At 33.2% G+C, this 15,885-nt stretch overlaps 1 protein-coding gene across 2 annotated transcripts; it reads right to left on the reverse strand.

Annotated features, from left to right (window-relative positions):
• Window positions 1–2,583: 2,583 nt before the first annotated feature.
• On the reverse strand, window positions 2,584–15,882 carry LOC133172428 (uncharacterized). 2 transcript variants are annotated; one of them, XM_061307310.1, is made up of 9 exons: window positions 15,836–15,882; window positions 13,519–14,283; window positions 12,993–13,204; window positions 12,549–12,616; window positions 12,399–12,431; window positions 10,150–10,282; window positions 9,597–9,693; window positions 5,573–5,677; window positions 2,584–2,945 (listed from the first exon to the last, which is right to left on the reverse strand). In XM_061307310.1, exons 2-9 carry the CDS (start codon window positions 14,272–14,274, stop codon window positions 2,682–2,684), a joined length of 1,668 nt encoding a protein of 555 aa, XP_061163294.1. In that variant the 5' UTR covers window positions 14,275–14,283; window positions 15,836–15,882; the 3' UTR covers window positions 2,584–2,681. The 2 variants fall into 2 exon arrangements, with proteins under 2 accessions (XP_061163294.1, XP_061163295.1); XM_061307311.1 differs by lacking the exon at window positions 12,399–12,431.
• Between the last annotated feature and the right edge of the window lie 3 nt (window positions 15,883–15,885).

Raw genomic sequence — 15,885 nt, forward strand, 5'->3', positions numbered from 1 at the left:
TTTTCCATCTTCCTTTTTTTTTACCAAAATGAAAGAGGGTTGCAACCCCTAGACCCCCCCCCCCCCCCTAGATTATGTAATGCTTCACTTACTGAATAATTTACAGCAACGATAGAACAATGGTTACGCTATCCGTCACTGACAGTTGTAAACAGGAATTTCTCTCCAGAACATTTATAGTTTTTGAACAACTAATAATTTTAGTCATTTGTCGGTTTTATTTAAAATTTAAGATAAATTTAAATTTTGATTGTATTGTACTGCATGATTTCCTTCCTCTATAATATATATAACCTCGACGAATGTTATCTATAGGTAAGACAAATTTCACATCATATTTTTTATGCCCCCGTATCGAAGATTCGGGGATATATAGTTTTTGCCCTGTCCGTCCGTCTTTCTAGCTGTCAGTCTGTCTGTTTGCCCGCAAAATCTTTAACCTTGCCCATAACTTTTGATTGGTTGGAGCTATGGCTTTCATATTTCATATGTGTATTCCTTTTGACAAGACCTTTCTTTGGGTACCACCATATTTGACATTTGACCCTGACCTTGGAGTTTGACCCAATTTTGCAAAATTTAACCAAACTTTAACCTTGGCCATACTTTTTGAACAATTGGTGCCAGGGCTTTCATACCTCACAAGTGTAATCCTTGTGACAAGACCTTTCTTTGGATACCATCAACTTTGACCTTTTGACCTTGACCTAAGAGTTTGGCCTACTTTTGAAAAACTTTAACCTTGGCCATAACTTTTGAACGGTTGGTGCTAGGGCTTTCATACTTCACATATGTAATCCTTGTGACAAGACCTTCCTTTGGATATCAACAACTTTGACCGTTTGACCTTGGAGTTTGACCTACTTTTGGAAAACTTTAACATTGGCCATAACTTTTGAACGGTTGGTGCTAGGGCTTCATACTTCACATATGTAATCCTTGTGACAAGGCCTATCTTTGGATACCAACAAATTTGACCCTTTGACCTTGGAGTTTGACCTGCTTTTGGAAAACTTTAACCTTGGTCATAACTTTTGAACGATCGGTGCTTCGGCTTTCATATTTCACCTGTGTATTTCATGGGAGAAGGCCTTTCCTTGGGCACCATTCATTTTGACCATTTGACCATCACCTTGATTTTTGACATACTTTTGAAAAAAAATTAACCTTTTCCATATTTATTCAATGGTTGCTGGTAGGGTTTTCATATTTCTCAGGTTTATTCCTCGAGTCAAGACCTTAATTTGGGTACCAACACATTTGATTTGCATTTGAGAAAGTTTAACCTTTGTTATAAGTTGCCATACGGGGGCTTCAGTGTTTCACAAACACATCTTGTTTTCCTAGTTAGTGTACATCCTAAGATCAATATCCATGCTAGTTTGGTTTAAGTAGGACTTGTAGTTACTTGAAAATATACCCGCTCAAAAAACGTTTAACCTGTTTACTACTCAAGAGAATTCTGGTCAGTTCCCAGGCCCGTAGGAAGCAATTTCAATTTGAGGGGGCACAAACATTTTCAGTTGGGGAGGGGGGGCACTATGAACGACCAAAATTCCTTGACAAGCAAAAAGAAAAAAAAAAGGTCATCAGACATTATTGAGGGGACACATGCATATAGCAGCTATGTTTTCTATAGTATTATAATATCGGAAAAAATTATTGGGGGGGGGGGGGGACGGCCCCTCGTGTCCCCGGTTCCTACGGCCATGGTTCCAACATCCAAAGCAAGTCTGGAAGTTTTCATCCTTATATGCACCATCAATGCAAGTTTAATCATAACAGCCCATTTTTTATATCTACTCCAAAAACATTACCCTGGTCACTCATCTGGAAAATGTAGGTCAGATTCAGAATCCAAAGCAAGTCTGGAAGTGTACATCCTTCTTGTTAAAAGTCATATCTCAATGGTAAAAGTCATCCAGAGAGTTAAATGGTTATCGACCCTTAACTTTGGAATCCTTGCTTGGAGTGAATTCAAAGCTGAATGCACTGTATGTTGTTATGATATCTAATGGTGTTTGGTGACTCCAAGTACTGCAACTTAGAAATTTGTATTTACTATTTAGATATAGAGTTGACCTTTTATAATCATTTAAATGTTAGATCTCATAAAAATATTTAACATGAACAATATCTTGATCTTTAAAAATGAAATTCAAATTTATCTTGACTGAGCCATTCATTAGGATTATCATCTTCTACCATCACATACCCGATACATTTTTCAGTATCACTGTAACCTTTAATCTTCAAATTAACTTTGTCAGGAGTAACCTTTTTGATTACCATACAATAATATCAGAAGTGTATTGTTCTTTCTTGTGCCAATATTTTTTTAGATTGGTGATCGGTTTATAACAGTCATTTGGTAACTGGTCATAACAATCATACAAATACTGCTGGTCACAATAATAATCCATCTTATCAATTCCATCAATATTTCCCTGACATCTTTAGTGGGAACTATCTTGGACAGATGTAGGAAAAATTACAACACATGTCAAGACATTAGTGCCCCCCCCCCCCCCCAAAAGGTTCTACTAATGGGCATAAAAGCATAAAACAAGACCGATCTCATCATTAAAATAATTAAATAATTTAATACTATTAAAGAAACAGCTTCAGTACATAAAATAAAAACATAAATCATCACATTTCATAAGGTCAGTCTGATTTGATTACACTCCAATTTCCCTGTTCTTTTTGATATTCTGCATCTCATACATCAAGGAATAGGTAGAGTTCAGCAGGTCTTCTGTGGCTTTCTTTAGCCTCAGGGATTCTTCTCCTACCCCAGGAACATTAGAGCGCATGCTATAAGGGAGGGTCATATCCTGATAAGAGGAATACAAACTGGATTTTACTGGCTTCAGTTGATCAGCTGCGGAAGTATCCCATGCATAAGGAAAACTTGCTGCCATTCTTTCAGCATCTGTTAGAGTCTGAAAAAGGAAAAAAAAACATACATGAATGGATTTTTTGTGTAGATTGCCTTTCATTTGTTGCTGGACACTGTTTTATAGACAGATTAGTTTTTAAAAAAGAATTCATAATATTGTATCCATTTTATTTTAGTGCTTATTGTAGATTAGTAAACACTTTGAGAGAATCAGTCAAAAATATTTAAGATCCCTTCTCATGTAGATTATTAGGATGGTACCATCATTGTACCATCATTGAAAGACTGCTGGTACTGAATTATTGCAAAAAAAAACTATTATTTCTGTGCATGCATTTGAATACATTGTGAAAAATAAAATGGTTTTTCGCTATCTAGAATTAAAGTTAGCTTGATACACTGTATATAAAAATGAATTATTATACGCATATTAAATACAGTATTAATTGCTTGGTTTGGAGGTGACACACAAATTTTGTTTGTACAAAAATATTTGCTTAAGCTGTACATTCTATTACCTTCACTGATGTGTTCTGAAAAATTAGTCAGTATGTATCTTATTTGGACAAATCCCATAGAAACAAAGCTCAAGCTCTCTCTCTCTCTCTTTATATATATATATATATATATATATACAATGTAGCATAATTTGCAGAAATTTTGAGGAAATTATCATGCGTACAAAAAAAAAATCCATTGGGTCTTCTTTCAGTCATTGCAATTTAAAATATATAATTTCACTGCACAAGCTAAAGACTTTTTAAAGGGATCTAGACACAGTTGCATTTTTACATTTTAAATTTCTGTGTTTGTTCACAAAATAACTTCAATTTAATTAAATTGAACTTACATGAACATTCTTAGAATTCATTGACAATGTCATTCTTGTTTACATTCATGTCAAACATCTGTGTTCGTAAACAGGGCACGAGCTCTGTTACTGCTAATGTTTACATTTTACCTGGTGTGTTCAATTTGGTAACACTACACACATCACTGCAGAGCATGAACTGACAATAACTGTGAGTTGTTTCTGCTTTCTGACATTTCTACTCCAAATTTTCTGCATTATATGAGGGTTTATCAAAAAGTTCGTGGACTAGTGCCATAAAATTAACACCGCTATATGTACATCAATGAATTTTAAACATTTAATAAGCATCATCTATTCTATCTGTAAAATAAACTATAAATCATAAGTTTTATTTTTTAGTGAATCGTAAATTTTTTTTGGAAGCAATGGTATGTCCAGGCGGCGCAACCTCAAACATGACGCATTTTCTACCTGAGTGTAACTGAGAAAAACTCTTCTAATATGAGCATTTTTCATCTGAAAATCCAATTAATTCACTCGTGTGATATGAGACAATTTTTCCTTAAAAGTTGCAAATTTCACCTCACTCTGTATATTCTATGAAATTTTATCGTAAATTTTATATTGAATTCCAAACAATAAAGGGGTTCAAAATGACATCGAAAGGGGATAGGGTGTCATTTTACAACATTCTATAACGTTTCAGCCCCTGGAAAACCTGGCATAGACTTGGAAAATATTTAAACAGGCTACAGAGAAATAAAATACATCCAGAGTACTTGTTTTTAAATACCAAAAAAAGATTCAGCAAGAACAGAGACACACGGATAATGTCGATTTACAGTCAGGGTGTCCAAAGTCAGTCATGTCGAAAAGTGAAGTTGATCATTGGTTGAAATAGAACTCCAACAAGAAAATTATACTGGCAATTCGAGTGAGGATCTTTTCCTATGTATAGATTTAAAATTCACAATATTAATGCATTGAATCAGGTGATCATGACATTGTAAAGTCATATAAACAAGATGGGTTTAGGTTTCTACTTTACTCCAGAGAATCTCATCAAGATAAGTGTATTGAGGCAGAAGGAGTGGGTATTGAGAAATAATGACATTGTCGGACGTCATGTAACTAAACGGTCATATAATGCCCTTTTTATTTAATGATAATTTGGCAAATAATCAACATGTCAAGCTGAATTTTTCAACACTATCTAAATTTTTGTTGTTTTATGTTCCCCATAAAATTTGTAATCAACAACTACATAGTATTAATTTTATCACATCAGTGGACAAACTTTTTGATAACCCCTTGTAGTTTCAATATTTTCATTAATACACAACAAAATTTCTTTTCTTAGTATTAAGAATAAAGTTTATTTCCTGAAAGTGCAAGGATATGTGTCAATCAAATGCATCCAGAATTCATTTACAGATAAAATAAGTTTCTAAACACGCTTTTATTATATTTTGGCATGAAATGCTCTAGAAACATATAAGTCAAGATATAACACTGAAAACTTAAGAAAACATTAACTTCAAATCTGTGTCTAAGCCCCTTTAAAGATATTATCTAGAAACTTATCATCAGTATGCTACTGTTACAGACAGACAGAATTACAGACAGACAGATAGAAAGATCCAAATATAATCCCTGGATTTTAGCAAAAATCAGGTGAAAATTACAGGAGGAAAAGCAGTTTAGAAATATTGTTTAAATGAGGACATAAAGACAAACACTTTATAATGATACAATCTCTTCTGATCTACTAACAAACAAAGTACTAAAATTTGATGTACTGTACACAAATATTGCTAAATCTTAGAAGTTTCAATAACTGACAAACATAAACTTACTGTTTGCATTTTGGACTTGAGGCCCAATGAAGCATCTCGTAGGCCAATATTGGATGCTGTCGGGACCATGGAAGGAACAGAATTCTCGTATCCTTTCATACAATGCTGAAAAATATAGGTACTAAAAGATGACTAAATTCATCATGATGGATGTTATCAGTATGTGAAGAAAATAAATGCTCAATAAAATAAGTTTACCGGTACACATTCATTATTATGTGCTCCTTTTTTAATTATTATTTTTCAGGAATGATTCTGATCCAAAAACCTTATATACGTGTGGCCAAAAACTTGTGTGATCCAAAAACCTTGTACACGCAGGGCTCGAAATAATTTATTTTTTTTCACTGGTCACCTGGGCTATTAACTTAAAATTTTACTGGTCAATCGATAACTTTCCTTGTCCTATTGGGCTAGTTGTCTAAAAAAGACTGGCCTGAAACAAGTGCTTAAATAAGGGCACCGCAAAGCAGAGTGTCCCCTCGCAAAATAGCAAATCCATCTCTATTGACAACAACATAAATTATTGCTTGCATCTTCCATTACGCACACACTTAATTACCCACACGCACACAAGGGCATTACTAAATCCCGTCCAACTTCGTTGTGAGGAGACAAAATCAGACTACATTTGATGTAACTTGAAATGTGAATTTATTTCTGATTTTAATGATCAACATTTAAAAAAATCAGATTTCTTCACCATTCTTAATCACCTCTTGTAGTACCACTTTTAGATTCTGCATAGCCCTTGTTTACTGCACACATAGCATTTAGAAAACATTAAAATGTTTAAGAATATACTTCTTAAAAAAATTGTTCTTTGAAATCTTTGTGATATTGAATTTACATTGCATTATTTCATAGTACAAACTAACAAAACTAGGACTTGTTCGCATTGCATTAGAACCTGGATGCACAAAACTGTCTAGTTAACTAGTCTGACTGTGAATTAATTTTGATATGCCTAAAATAATCACTGGTCTCAAGGACATGTGCTTTCTACAAAGCACTAGCCCAAATCCTAAATTTACAGGCCCCAGACCAGCGGGCCATCAATTATTTCAAGCCCTGACACATGTGGTGGTCAGGCAGGTTTAATCACCACCAGTTGCTCAATAGAGCACCTGACTAGTTATTTAAGGGATCTGGGTTTGAATCCTGGCCTGGTCAGTCACAATTTTCTCCTTCCCTGTTACATTTGGTATTGTGACCATGCCCTGAAAGTGACAGGTGAAAGACCTGCCAGGGAAGAGCCTGGGTTTTTGTGAACAGCAATGGATAAAATCAGATCTAGATAGCAACAGGTCACCTGAGTGACTTTGATGACCTTAAAAGCTAATGAAAGAAAATCACTTATTATGCATTAGATTGTAGTATGTGTATACGTTAATCCCACCTTTGGAAATCATGGTTGCAATCTTGGACTCAGCAAGCCTTGTCCTAGATGGCAATAACGATTCAATCGAGAATCAACAAAAACATATAATTATATTATTACATGTACATGTTTTTATAAATTATGTATATCCTACTTAAAATTTGAAACCACTGGGGAAAAGAACATACCACTTTCAGATGATAGGAAATCTCAAACTTTATGCATATGAGTGAGTAGTAATGTCATAATCTGGGACAGAGAGGTGTCAATATCATAAATACTAAATACTAAGATGATTGAATGTCCTAATTTGACCAAAGAAAAATACCATATAAGTAGAATTTGAGATCACTAAAACTGAATATCGAAAACAACTTATACTTGTCGGTTGTTATAGTTATCTTACTTGACATTATAAAATCGCTAAAATTACTTCTCGCTAAAAATAGATACCAAGTTTTTGGATAAATCGCTAGATTTGCGTCTCGCGAAAAATTCCACTTATACAGTATGCATTTGTAACTGAGATGCCAGAGAGTTTACTTCTTAGAGAAGTTATAGTATCTTGAGACTGATAGGAGGAAGTGTCCTTAACCAAGAGGATTAACATTCCTCCTGACAAGAGGCCCAAGGGCCTTAATGGTCACCTGAGTATAATACAACAATTTAGAGGATCCATAGAGGATATAATAAACTGATAGAAAAGCCCAAAAGCAAGAGGAAATAGGATGATCAGGATCAACGAAATAGTCTAGTATTCAGTAACATCTGATAAAGTAAGTTCCAATCTGTCCCCCATTTATCACTATTATCATGCAGACTATTAACAAAATAATATGGCATCGGTACTATTTTTACCCCCATATTATTATCTCTCACATTGGCTTCTCTTAGTCTTTGAAGAACATTTATTTTTTTTTTTTGGTCACACTTCTATTTATCTATTATTTACAAGTCTACCTGATCATTAAATCTATGGGAGTACTTTTTGTACTATACAATAAAAATTCTTCCATAATTCTCTTTTTTTATTAACCTTTCAAATACATTATGTTACAGTGATTAAATACTAAAAGTGAATGGCAAAGGGGAATAACTTCGCTCAGTGGAATACAAATTGAGAGTCCTGGCCAGGACCAGAATACCAAATGGTCCAGATGTTCAAAAATCTTGTAAACATACTCTTGCTTATTAAAACTTTGTTTGCCTCCGATATGCCCAGGGGCAGAGAAGATTTTCAAAGAAATAATGCATTTTCACTACAGATTTAACATCTAACACCAGAACTTATGACCAAGGGTCATGAAATTCACAAATTTGGCAGAGGTACCCTCATCATATCATAACTATGCACTTATCTTGGTAGTTAAAAATGTTCAAAGAATTAACTTATTTTCACTATAATATCAATAGACCCCCCCCCACCCCCACCCTTCCTGAGAAACACAAGGACCCCTTACCCTGAGAGACTCAGGTGACCTAAAAGCAGAGAAGTGCCTTTAACAGAGATAGAGTTAGTTAATTTCTTTACTCATGATGGGGAAATGTATCCTTATATGATGTTCAGAATTTATCAGTACATGTACTTCCTGAGAGAGCAAGGCATAAGGTCCTTAAGGAGGTTGGATCCTGACATTAAAAGTAATGAGAATTTTTTATCAAGTATATTTTTAGAATTGATACACATAGCTTAATTAAAAATCAAAACAAAAAACTGGGGTCAATACGCTTCTTTTGGCGCTACAGAGCATTTAGTTTGACCTTTTTGCACTGTAAAAACGTCTTACACATAAATCAACTTTTTAAGTTTTTCCTCCGATATTTTTTATTCAAATAAATTATGGGAACAAACATAGTCTTATTTCATCTTGAATAGACCCATTAAAATTTTTGACAACGAAATTTTTTTTTAAATTACTCCGCACATTCAATTATTTGACCTTTTTGCACTCAAAAAATTTCATTTTGCTAGCATTACAAATTTAACAAGCAAAAAACTCATTTAAAAGTAATGACATTTTACTGAATTTAAGAAGAATGGTTAAAAGTATCTTGTATATTCAGAAAAGAAAGTTAAAAGTGGGGGTCTGTGATGTTAATTTTTAGATATTACTAAAATAGTGCTAATTTTGAGCTTAAATTAGGGCTATTTTTTTTCTTGATTTTCACAATATATTTGATTTACTTATCAAATATGATGATTGAATTCATGACAGTTTATTAAATATATAATTTAGGACCAGTATAAAACAGTTCACTGCACAAAATAACTCTGTGTGCAGACTGCATGTAAAAATAGGAATCCAAACTTAACATACTTTAAATACTTCGAAAGAGAAAAAATGATCATTTTCTTCTAAAAAACCTTCCGCCACAAAATATAGTTCCTCACTTAATGCTTTTGGTATGGAATTTAATCATGGAGTTTTAACTGAATATAGTTTATTTGGCATTGTAGAATCCAAATTTATTGTAAGAATTAAAGCATTACTCAGTTTTTTTTAAATATAGGTTAAAATAAAAATCTGCTCAATAGCTCAGGAGCGAACCTCGTTAACTGGGATAGAGAAATCTGAGTGTTTTGTCAAGAGATAGATGGAAGCTGGTATTCTTATATACCTGAGATAAAGTCAGCGTTCTTACCTGAGACAGAGAAAAGGAGTCAGTGTCCTCCAAACTCTTTCTTCGATGTGGTTTAACACGGTGTGGTGATAGAAGTGTTGATCTGGGTATACTGACTCTATAGAATTTTATAGAACAGAAACTTTAGTAAAGGAATTGTATGATTATGTTTCCAATAAAAAATGTAAAAACAACAGGAAACACAGGGAAACAAAGTTTGTCAATGTACTGAAATTTTAACGTACATATATGCCAGCAAAATGACCCTATATGACTGTGTTTTTAAATAAGTTTTTTTTTTCAGCTAACAAAAGAACAATACAGGTGTTTTAAATTGATAATTAAATGAGTATAATTACATGTATGAAATCATTGAAAAATAATTCAAAGTACAGGCCCTTGCTGGGTATTTCTAAAATAGTGAATGAAGTACATGTGCAAGCTGTAATTAGGTTCATTTATTTTTTTAGCAGTCTCTTTTCAGCATCTGTATCAGATCCAAAACTTATTCTGTGATTTATAGCATTTCATACTTGAAGTGCTATTATACTGTGCATACAACTTTCTTCAATACCTGACAAATCTTGGGTCCTCCTGGGTAGGCTTTTTTGTTGTTTTCCTTTCATTAGGAGACTCCTCTCCTGGAAGCAGATTATTCTTCAGAGGTTCTGTGAAAAGCCTGTTGTTCACTATGTAAGGTTTTACCTCTGAAATATAAGAAGTATTTTAAAACATGTACTTTCTTTGACCTGCTGAACATACCACTTTTGAATGAAGCTATAAATAAAATTCTAATTACTATATCATGATAAATTATTGGATAAGAGCTGGGAAAATTTTGCCCACAATTATTCACAGCCTTGCTTCCTCATTCTTACTGGTAGCATATTTAACAGACTTCTCATGGTCAAATATAAAGTATCTCCCTTACGTAACACAATGAGCATACAAATTATAATTTTAATTGATATATTAATTTTGTACATTGCGTTTATTAATATCTTAAATATTGTGTTTTGCATTATAATTGATACTATTAGTGTGCATAGCGATGGACAATAACCTCTTAATTATGAACTTGTTTACTAACTCTGGGAGATTGGATACAATAAGTGAGCGTCTTCATTTGACGGACAATATGTTTTTACGATGTGTTGTTCTCTAACATTGACACTTCCAATCAGACCTTGTGCAAAGCTGCAACCATCTAATTAACTGAAGAATGTGCAAAATACACAATGTTAATGTAAACGGAGGACATTGCCGTATCCTATAAGGAGATGAGAGACAGAGCTTCAGTGAGGGGGAGACTATATTAATTTAGTGACAATGTATCTTACTGATTGTTATTACCAAATACGTGATCCCTATGATGCAGCTTCTTGTACAAAAGATGTGCGCACTGAGTATCAATAGCTTTTAACATCTTAGCTCTAAGACTGACTATGAGAGCTTTTTACCATCTTAGCTCCTAGACTGAATATGTGAGCTTTCACCATCTTGGCTCCGAGACCTGCAGCCATTGAACTTTTTTATGTACCATTGTTTTTGCCTTTGCTGTGACTTTATAATAAAATCATAAACTTACAAAGTCTTCTTAATCCAAACACATTGAGTAATTGTGTAATACATTTATATAAAATTGATTAATGTGCAGGATCATTAAAAAATAAATTCAATGTTGATGTCATTTTACTTTCAGAGTATGGCATCAGAAGAGAGGGTAAGTAGTTTTCCCAAAATTCACAGTCTCTATTTTATTACAGATTCTTCAGGATAATAAAACTGTTATGGACTGTTCAGTAAGTAGAACTACTCACACCTGATTATTTGTGATGACTGCTTACTAAACAGTCCATAATTGTATAATATATCTACAAGTATATGAACAGGATAACAAGACTGAAAATAATGAAATTATTATACAATTAAAGTCATAAACAGTGTAAATCTTTAATGTATTAAAGGCAACCTAGATGTTAATTTAATGTATTAACTTATCAGTTATTACTTTTCAAGGACAGTGTTCACTTAAACTTTATATTTTAATGAAAGGACTAAATTCGGCATTGACCAATATCTGTCCCCAAAATAAAACTTTGATTGAAAAATCTATAATTATGTTCTAAACAATAGGAGTATCTGCAGACTTGAGAGCACTACCAATTTTCATCAGCCATGATGTTATACATGTATGTTAGATATGACATCACGAGGATGACATAAATTCAAATTTTCAATGATTTTAAGAGAAAAAAGGGTATTTTACGTCGATATTTTGATTAAAAGTCATCGAGCGCAGGCCTGCCCCAGCTCTGTTTTTGATATAATGCGTAGAATTATAATAGCAATCAAATATGTGAATATTGTTCTGGAGTAAGCTTGGGCTCAATCAATTCTAAAACTCAAAATTGAACAAATTTTGTCCATTTTAACCTATATCTTGAAAATAACAGAAAATTCAATTAGTTTGTGACGTCACAGAAACAATTAACCCTTGATGATGATCTACTTAACAAACTATAATAAGTTTTGTCAATTAAGAATTTCCATACAATAAATACAATTAAGTACATTTCTGCAGATTTTCAAAATTTGCCTTTTATGGGGGCAAAAATATGTTTTTACTGCATATATAGGTCTTTCTTTACTAACATGTTCATGAATATACTTATTATGTTGAAAACTTTCATATAGAAGGTAAAGCATATACAATAAAGTAAAATCAAATCAGAACAAGGAAAATACTGTAACAAAACATTAGCTATAAAGCTAAGTGTCCAATGAAAAACAAAAAAAAAATTAATCACAAGCATAACCTACCTTTCATTTTACTTGCTCTACCTTTAATCATATCTATGGTCAGATTTTCAATTAAGAATTATGATATACACATGTGCATGTAATACATTATAGTGCAGAATTGCACCTACAGGTAAATGTATAAGTATTAAGTGACATAAATGGACTTACTGGTGTCCTGAAGGATTTCCTTCACAGGTTCTGGGTCAGAAGACTCGTAAAAGAGTGACTCAGGGCCTCTGAAATTCATATAAAATGTCTTTTCCTTTGTTGTATGATAAATGAATCAGACTTAATGCAACAATGAAATTACACTGTGTTTTCAGAATAGTTAACTCTTGCCTTGGAAGAATGACCTTAATGAAGAAAGGTCACCATGTAAATTTGGGTCAAAAAAGCAATAGAAAACAGGATTCATATCAAAGGTTGGGACAAGATATAAAATTACAGAAAATATAAATTATTTTTGGAGTTATGACAATAAGTGATAATCACTATTCATGAACAATCCTGTGTCAAATCATGGTTCTAAATCATCAAGAATTTATTTTAAAAACACTCATTGAACATATCAAACTATGTTAATCAAGAAGAAGTTAAAAAAGATGCCCGTACTCCATGTAAAATTTATTCACACATTCATCTCTGTTGAGCCGCCTAAATTCCCTCAGTTCATCAAAGTAACTCTCTGGAAGGCTTGTTGTACCCCTTTCATTGTCAAGTAGAGCAGCAATCCAGTCGTATCCTAGCAGATGCCTTGTGCCCTGGGGATCTATGTCACTCCCCAGACTATCCTGTGATGTCAGAAAACTCACTCTGCTCAAAGACTGTAAAAGATTTAGATCTCTTAGGCTCAGCACAACAAAAGCAAATAATATGATTAAGTTCAATTTAAATTTCTAGCTACTGGTACAGAGCAATCTTTACAATAAAATTCTTGAATTCTTAAGTTTCAGACCAAAGGCATAAGTGATTTAATAAAATACTTGAATTTATGCAATTAAAATTTTAAAGGTTTATACATGTACTGCATACATGTTTCAAATTTGATTAATAATTCTACTAATGATAGTACTTTTAATAATTTGAATAATAATTCTACTAATGATAGTACTTTTAATAATTCAATGATAGTGCTTACCTTTTTCAGAGATTTCGGGCCTGTAGTTTGTAGTATCGATTTTGGTTTGGATGATTCTTGGATCAGTCTGGCTGCTCTTTTGTCATTTCCAGCTTCCTGAAGCCAATCAAAGTATTGTTCAGGTTCCTCCTCCTTTGCAGAGTCATCCATACATGACTTTGCAAAATCAAGATCACTTTCATCAAATCTTGAATAACTAAAATTTAGTCCACTGTTTGTTTGCATACAGCTCATGTCTTCCCCTTCAACCTGTACATTGCGATCAATTAACTTTCTTCTTTCTGATACGGTAGCATCTCTCTCATTTCTCTCAAATTTTCCATTGGTTGACAAAGGTTTTTTACCATACTTAACTTCATTGTCTGCTCTTCTATACGAAATGCCAGGGTTACACATTTTTCCTTTATTACTGATCTCCTGCATCATTTCTTTGGATTGGAGTCCTTGTTTCAACTGAGTAGTTTGATCAAAATTTTCTTTGTTTTCTATCTGAATTTGTTTTGGTTTCGATACTCTAATTCTTGACTTTCCATTTTCCTTTAAAGATTGGGTGACTGTTTCTCCATCATACTGTTTTGTACCACTACTTCTTGCTTGCGATGTATTGGAATCTGTGTGATATTTCTGTGTGGTATCTTTCACATTTGTATCATTATTCCGACTGGCACTTAGCATATGCTGTAGTCTGCCTTGCTTTGCTTTCAATTTCTGTAAGAGCACCTTGCTCTGCTCTCGCAACTTTTCATCAATGTCCATTTCTTTGGCCTTATCAAGGAGAAAAAAAAATGTTTTACTTGAAAGAAAAAAAAATGAAGATAACAATCTTCATAATATTCTCAAAGATGTCTTAATACCAAGCACAGCAAGTGACATAAAGCACTGCTTGTACTGCAAGCTCTAATAACAAAGTGTAGGAACAGAGGAAATTCTGGTTGAAATCTGCAGTTCAAAGAAATTTTTTATGAGTTCATGTAAAAAATTCTAAAAATCCCAAGCCTCTTTGTGTGCATAGGAATGTAGTGGCTAAAGCAAAGCAACAACTTACTTGAAAAGAATTACTAAAGAGAATTTTATGGAATATCTCCCCTACACACTAACTAAGGCCATCATTAAAAATATCTTTGTTTCCCCTAACCCAACCCAAAAATCTCAAGTTTGGTAGGTAGGTAGGCAAATAATTTTTTTTTTGACAGCAGCTTTTAAATTACAATCCTAAAATTAAATGGAATGATACCTTTATAAATAAGTTAAGTACAAAAGAAAGCGATTTGTAAACAGCTAGAATACCATACAAATGCAGTTTAGACTCAACATTTAAGGTAAATTAATTGAACTTGTGAAATATCTCATATCAGAGTAAATTTGTTGAAATTGAAAACATTGTACATCTGTTTAAAAGATTCTCAGTAAATATCAGTATATTTTTTATACAGGTCTACTATCAGCTTCCAGTGCTTACATACGCAATGTACTTTTTCAAGGGCTTCGAATTGTGCAGTGGTTCTAGAGCATCTTGTTTTGGAGTCTCGAAGTAAAGAGCTATTTCTAAGTTGCACGTTCAAATCCCAATGCAGGATGTTGAGACCGGTTCTTCGAATGAGACCATAAAAACTTAGGCCCAGTGTTGCAGTAGATACTGGCACGAAAAAGATTCTTTACTGCTCAATGGCCTAAAGTGCCGTGTACAAGTCTATATTTGGAGCCCTTGACCAGACAAATATTCAAATAAATGTTGTTGTCCCAGTAATTATCAAATATATTAGATATAAAAAATAATAAATATTGGAATAATCTTATGGAAAAAAACTTTCTAGTCGGCGCGTTTTAATTGGGTTGGTCGCGTTAGGGGAAACAAAAGAATTTTTCATTTTGGCCTAACATATGCATTATCAATAAACATCACTCTGTATATAACATCATTTTTCTGATCACTTAAAACAACCCTTAGTGAAGGGCAACCAGTATTTTTTTCATAATCGATTATTGAAATTAAGAGTTTTCTTAGAAAGAAAGGAAACTGTGCTCGTCCTAACGGTTTCATCGTCTTGCATATTAATGTTATATGCATACTGTAATTATACCTTAACATTCAAAAAGCCACAATAATCATAACGAAGTGGTCATTATCTTATACCAGTAGCAAATTCTGCACATTGATTACTTGTTCAGACAAGTCTTTCAGCGTGCATAGAAACTGGATAAATTTACTATACCTAGGTTATCAGTATACTTAAAATTAAAACATGTGTAAAACTTTATATTAGTTAACACAAATAACATGAAGCCAAAAAATAATGCAAGTGAGAAAAGAACCTACCAGGCTAAATAATGAACAGACACTGCGAAATTCATGTACTAAGCCGCCAT

This window comes from Saccostrea echinata, unplaced genomic scaffold (assembly GCF_033153115.1).
Source record: "Saccostrea echinata isolate AGI-Se365-2 ecotype Australia unplaced genomic scaffold, CSIRO_AGI_Sech_v1 ptg000054l, whole genome shotgun sequence".
Lineage (NCBI taxonomy): Eukaryota > Metazoa > Mollusca > Bivalvia > Ostreida > Ostreidae > Saccostrea > Saccostrea echinata.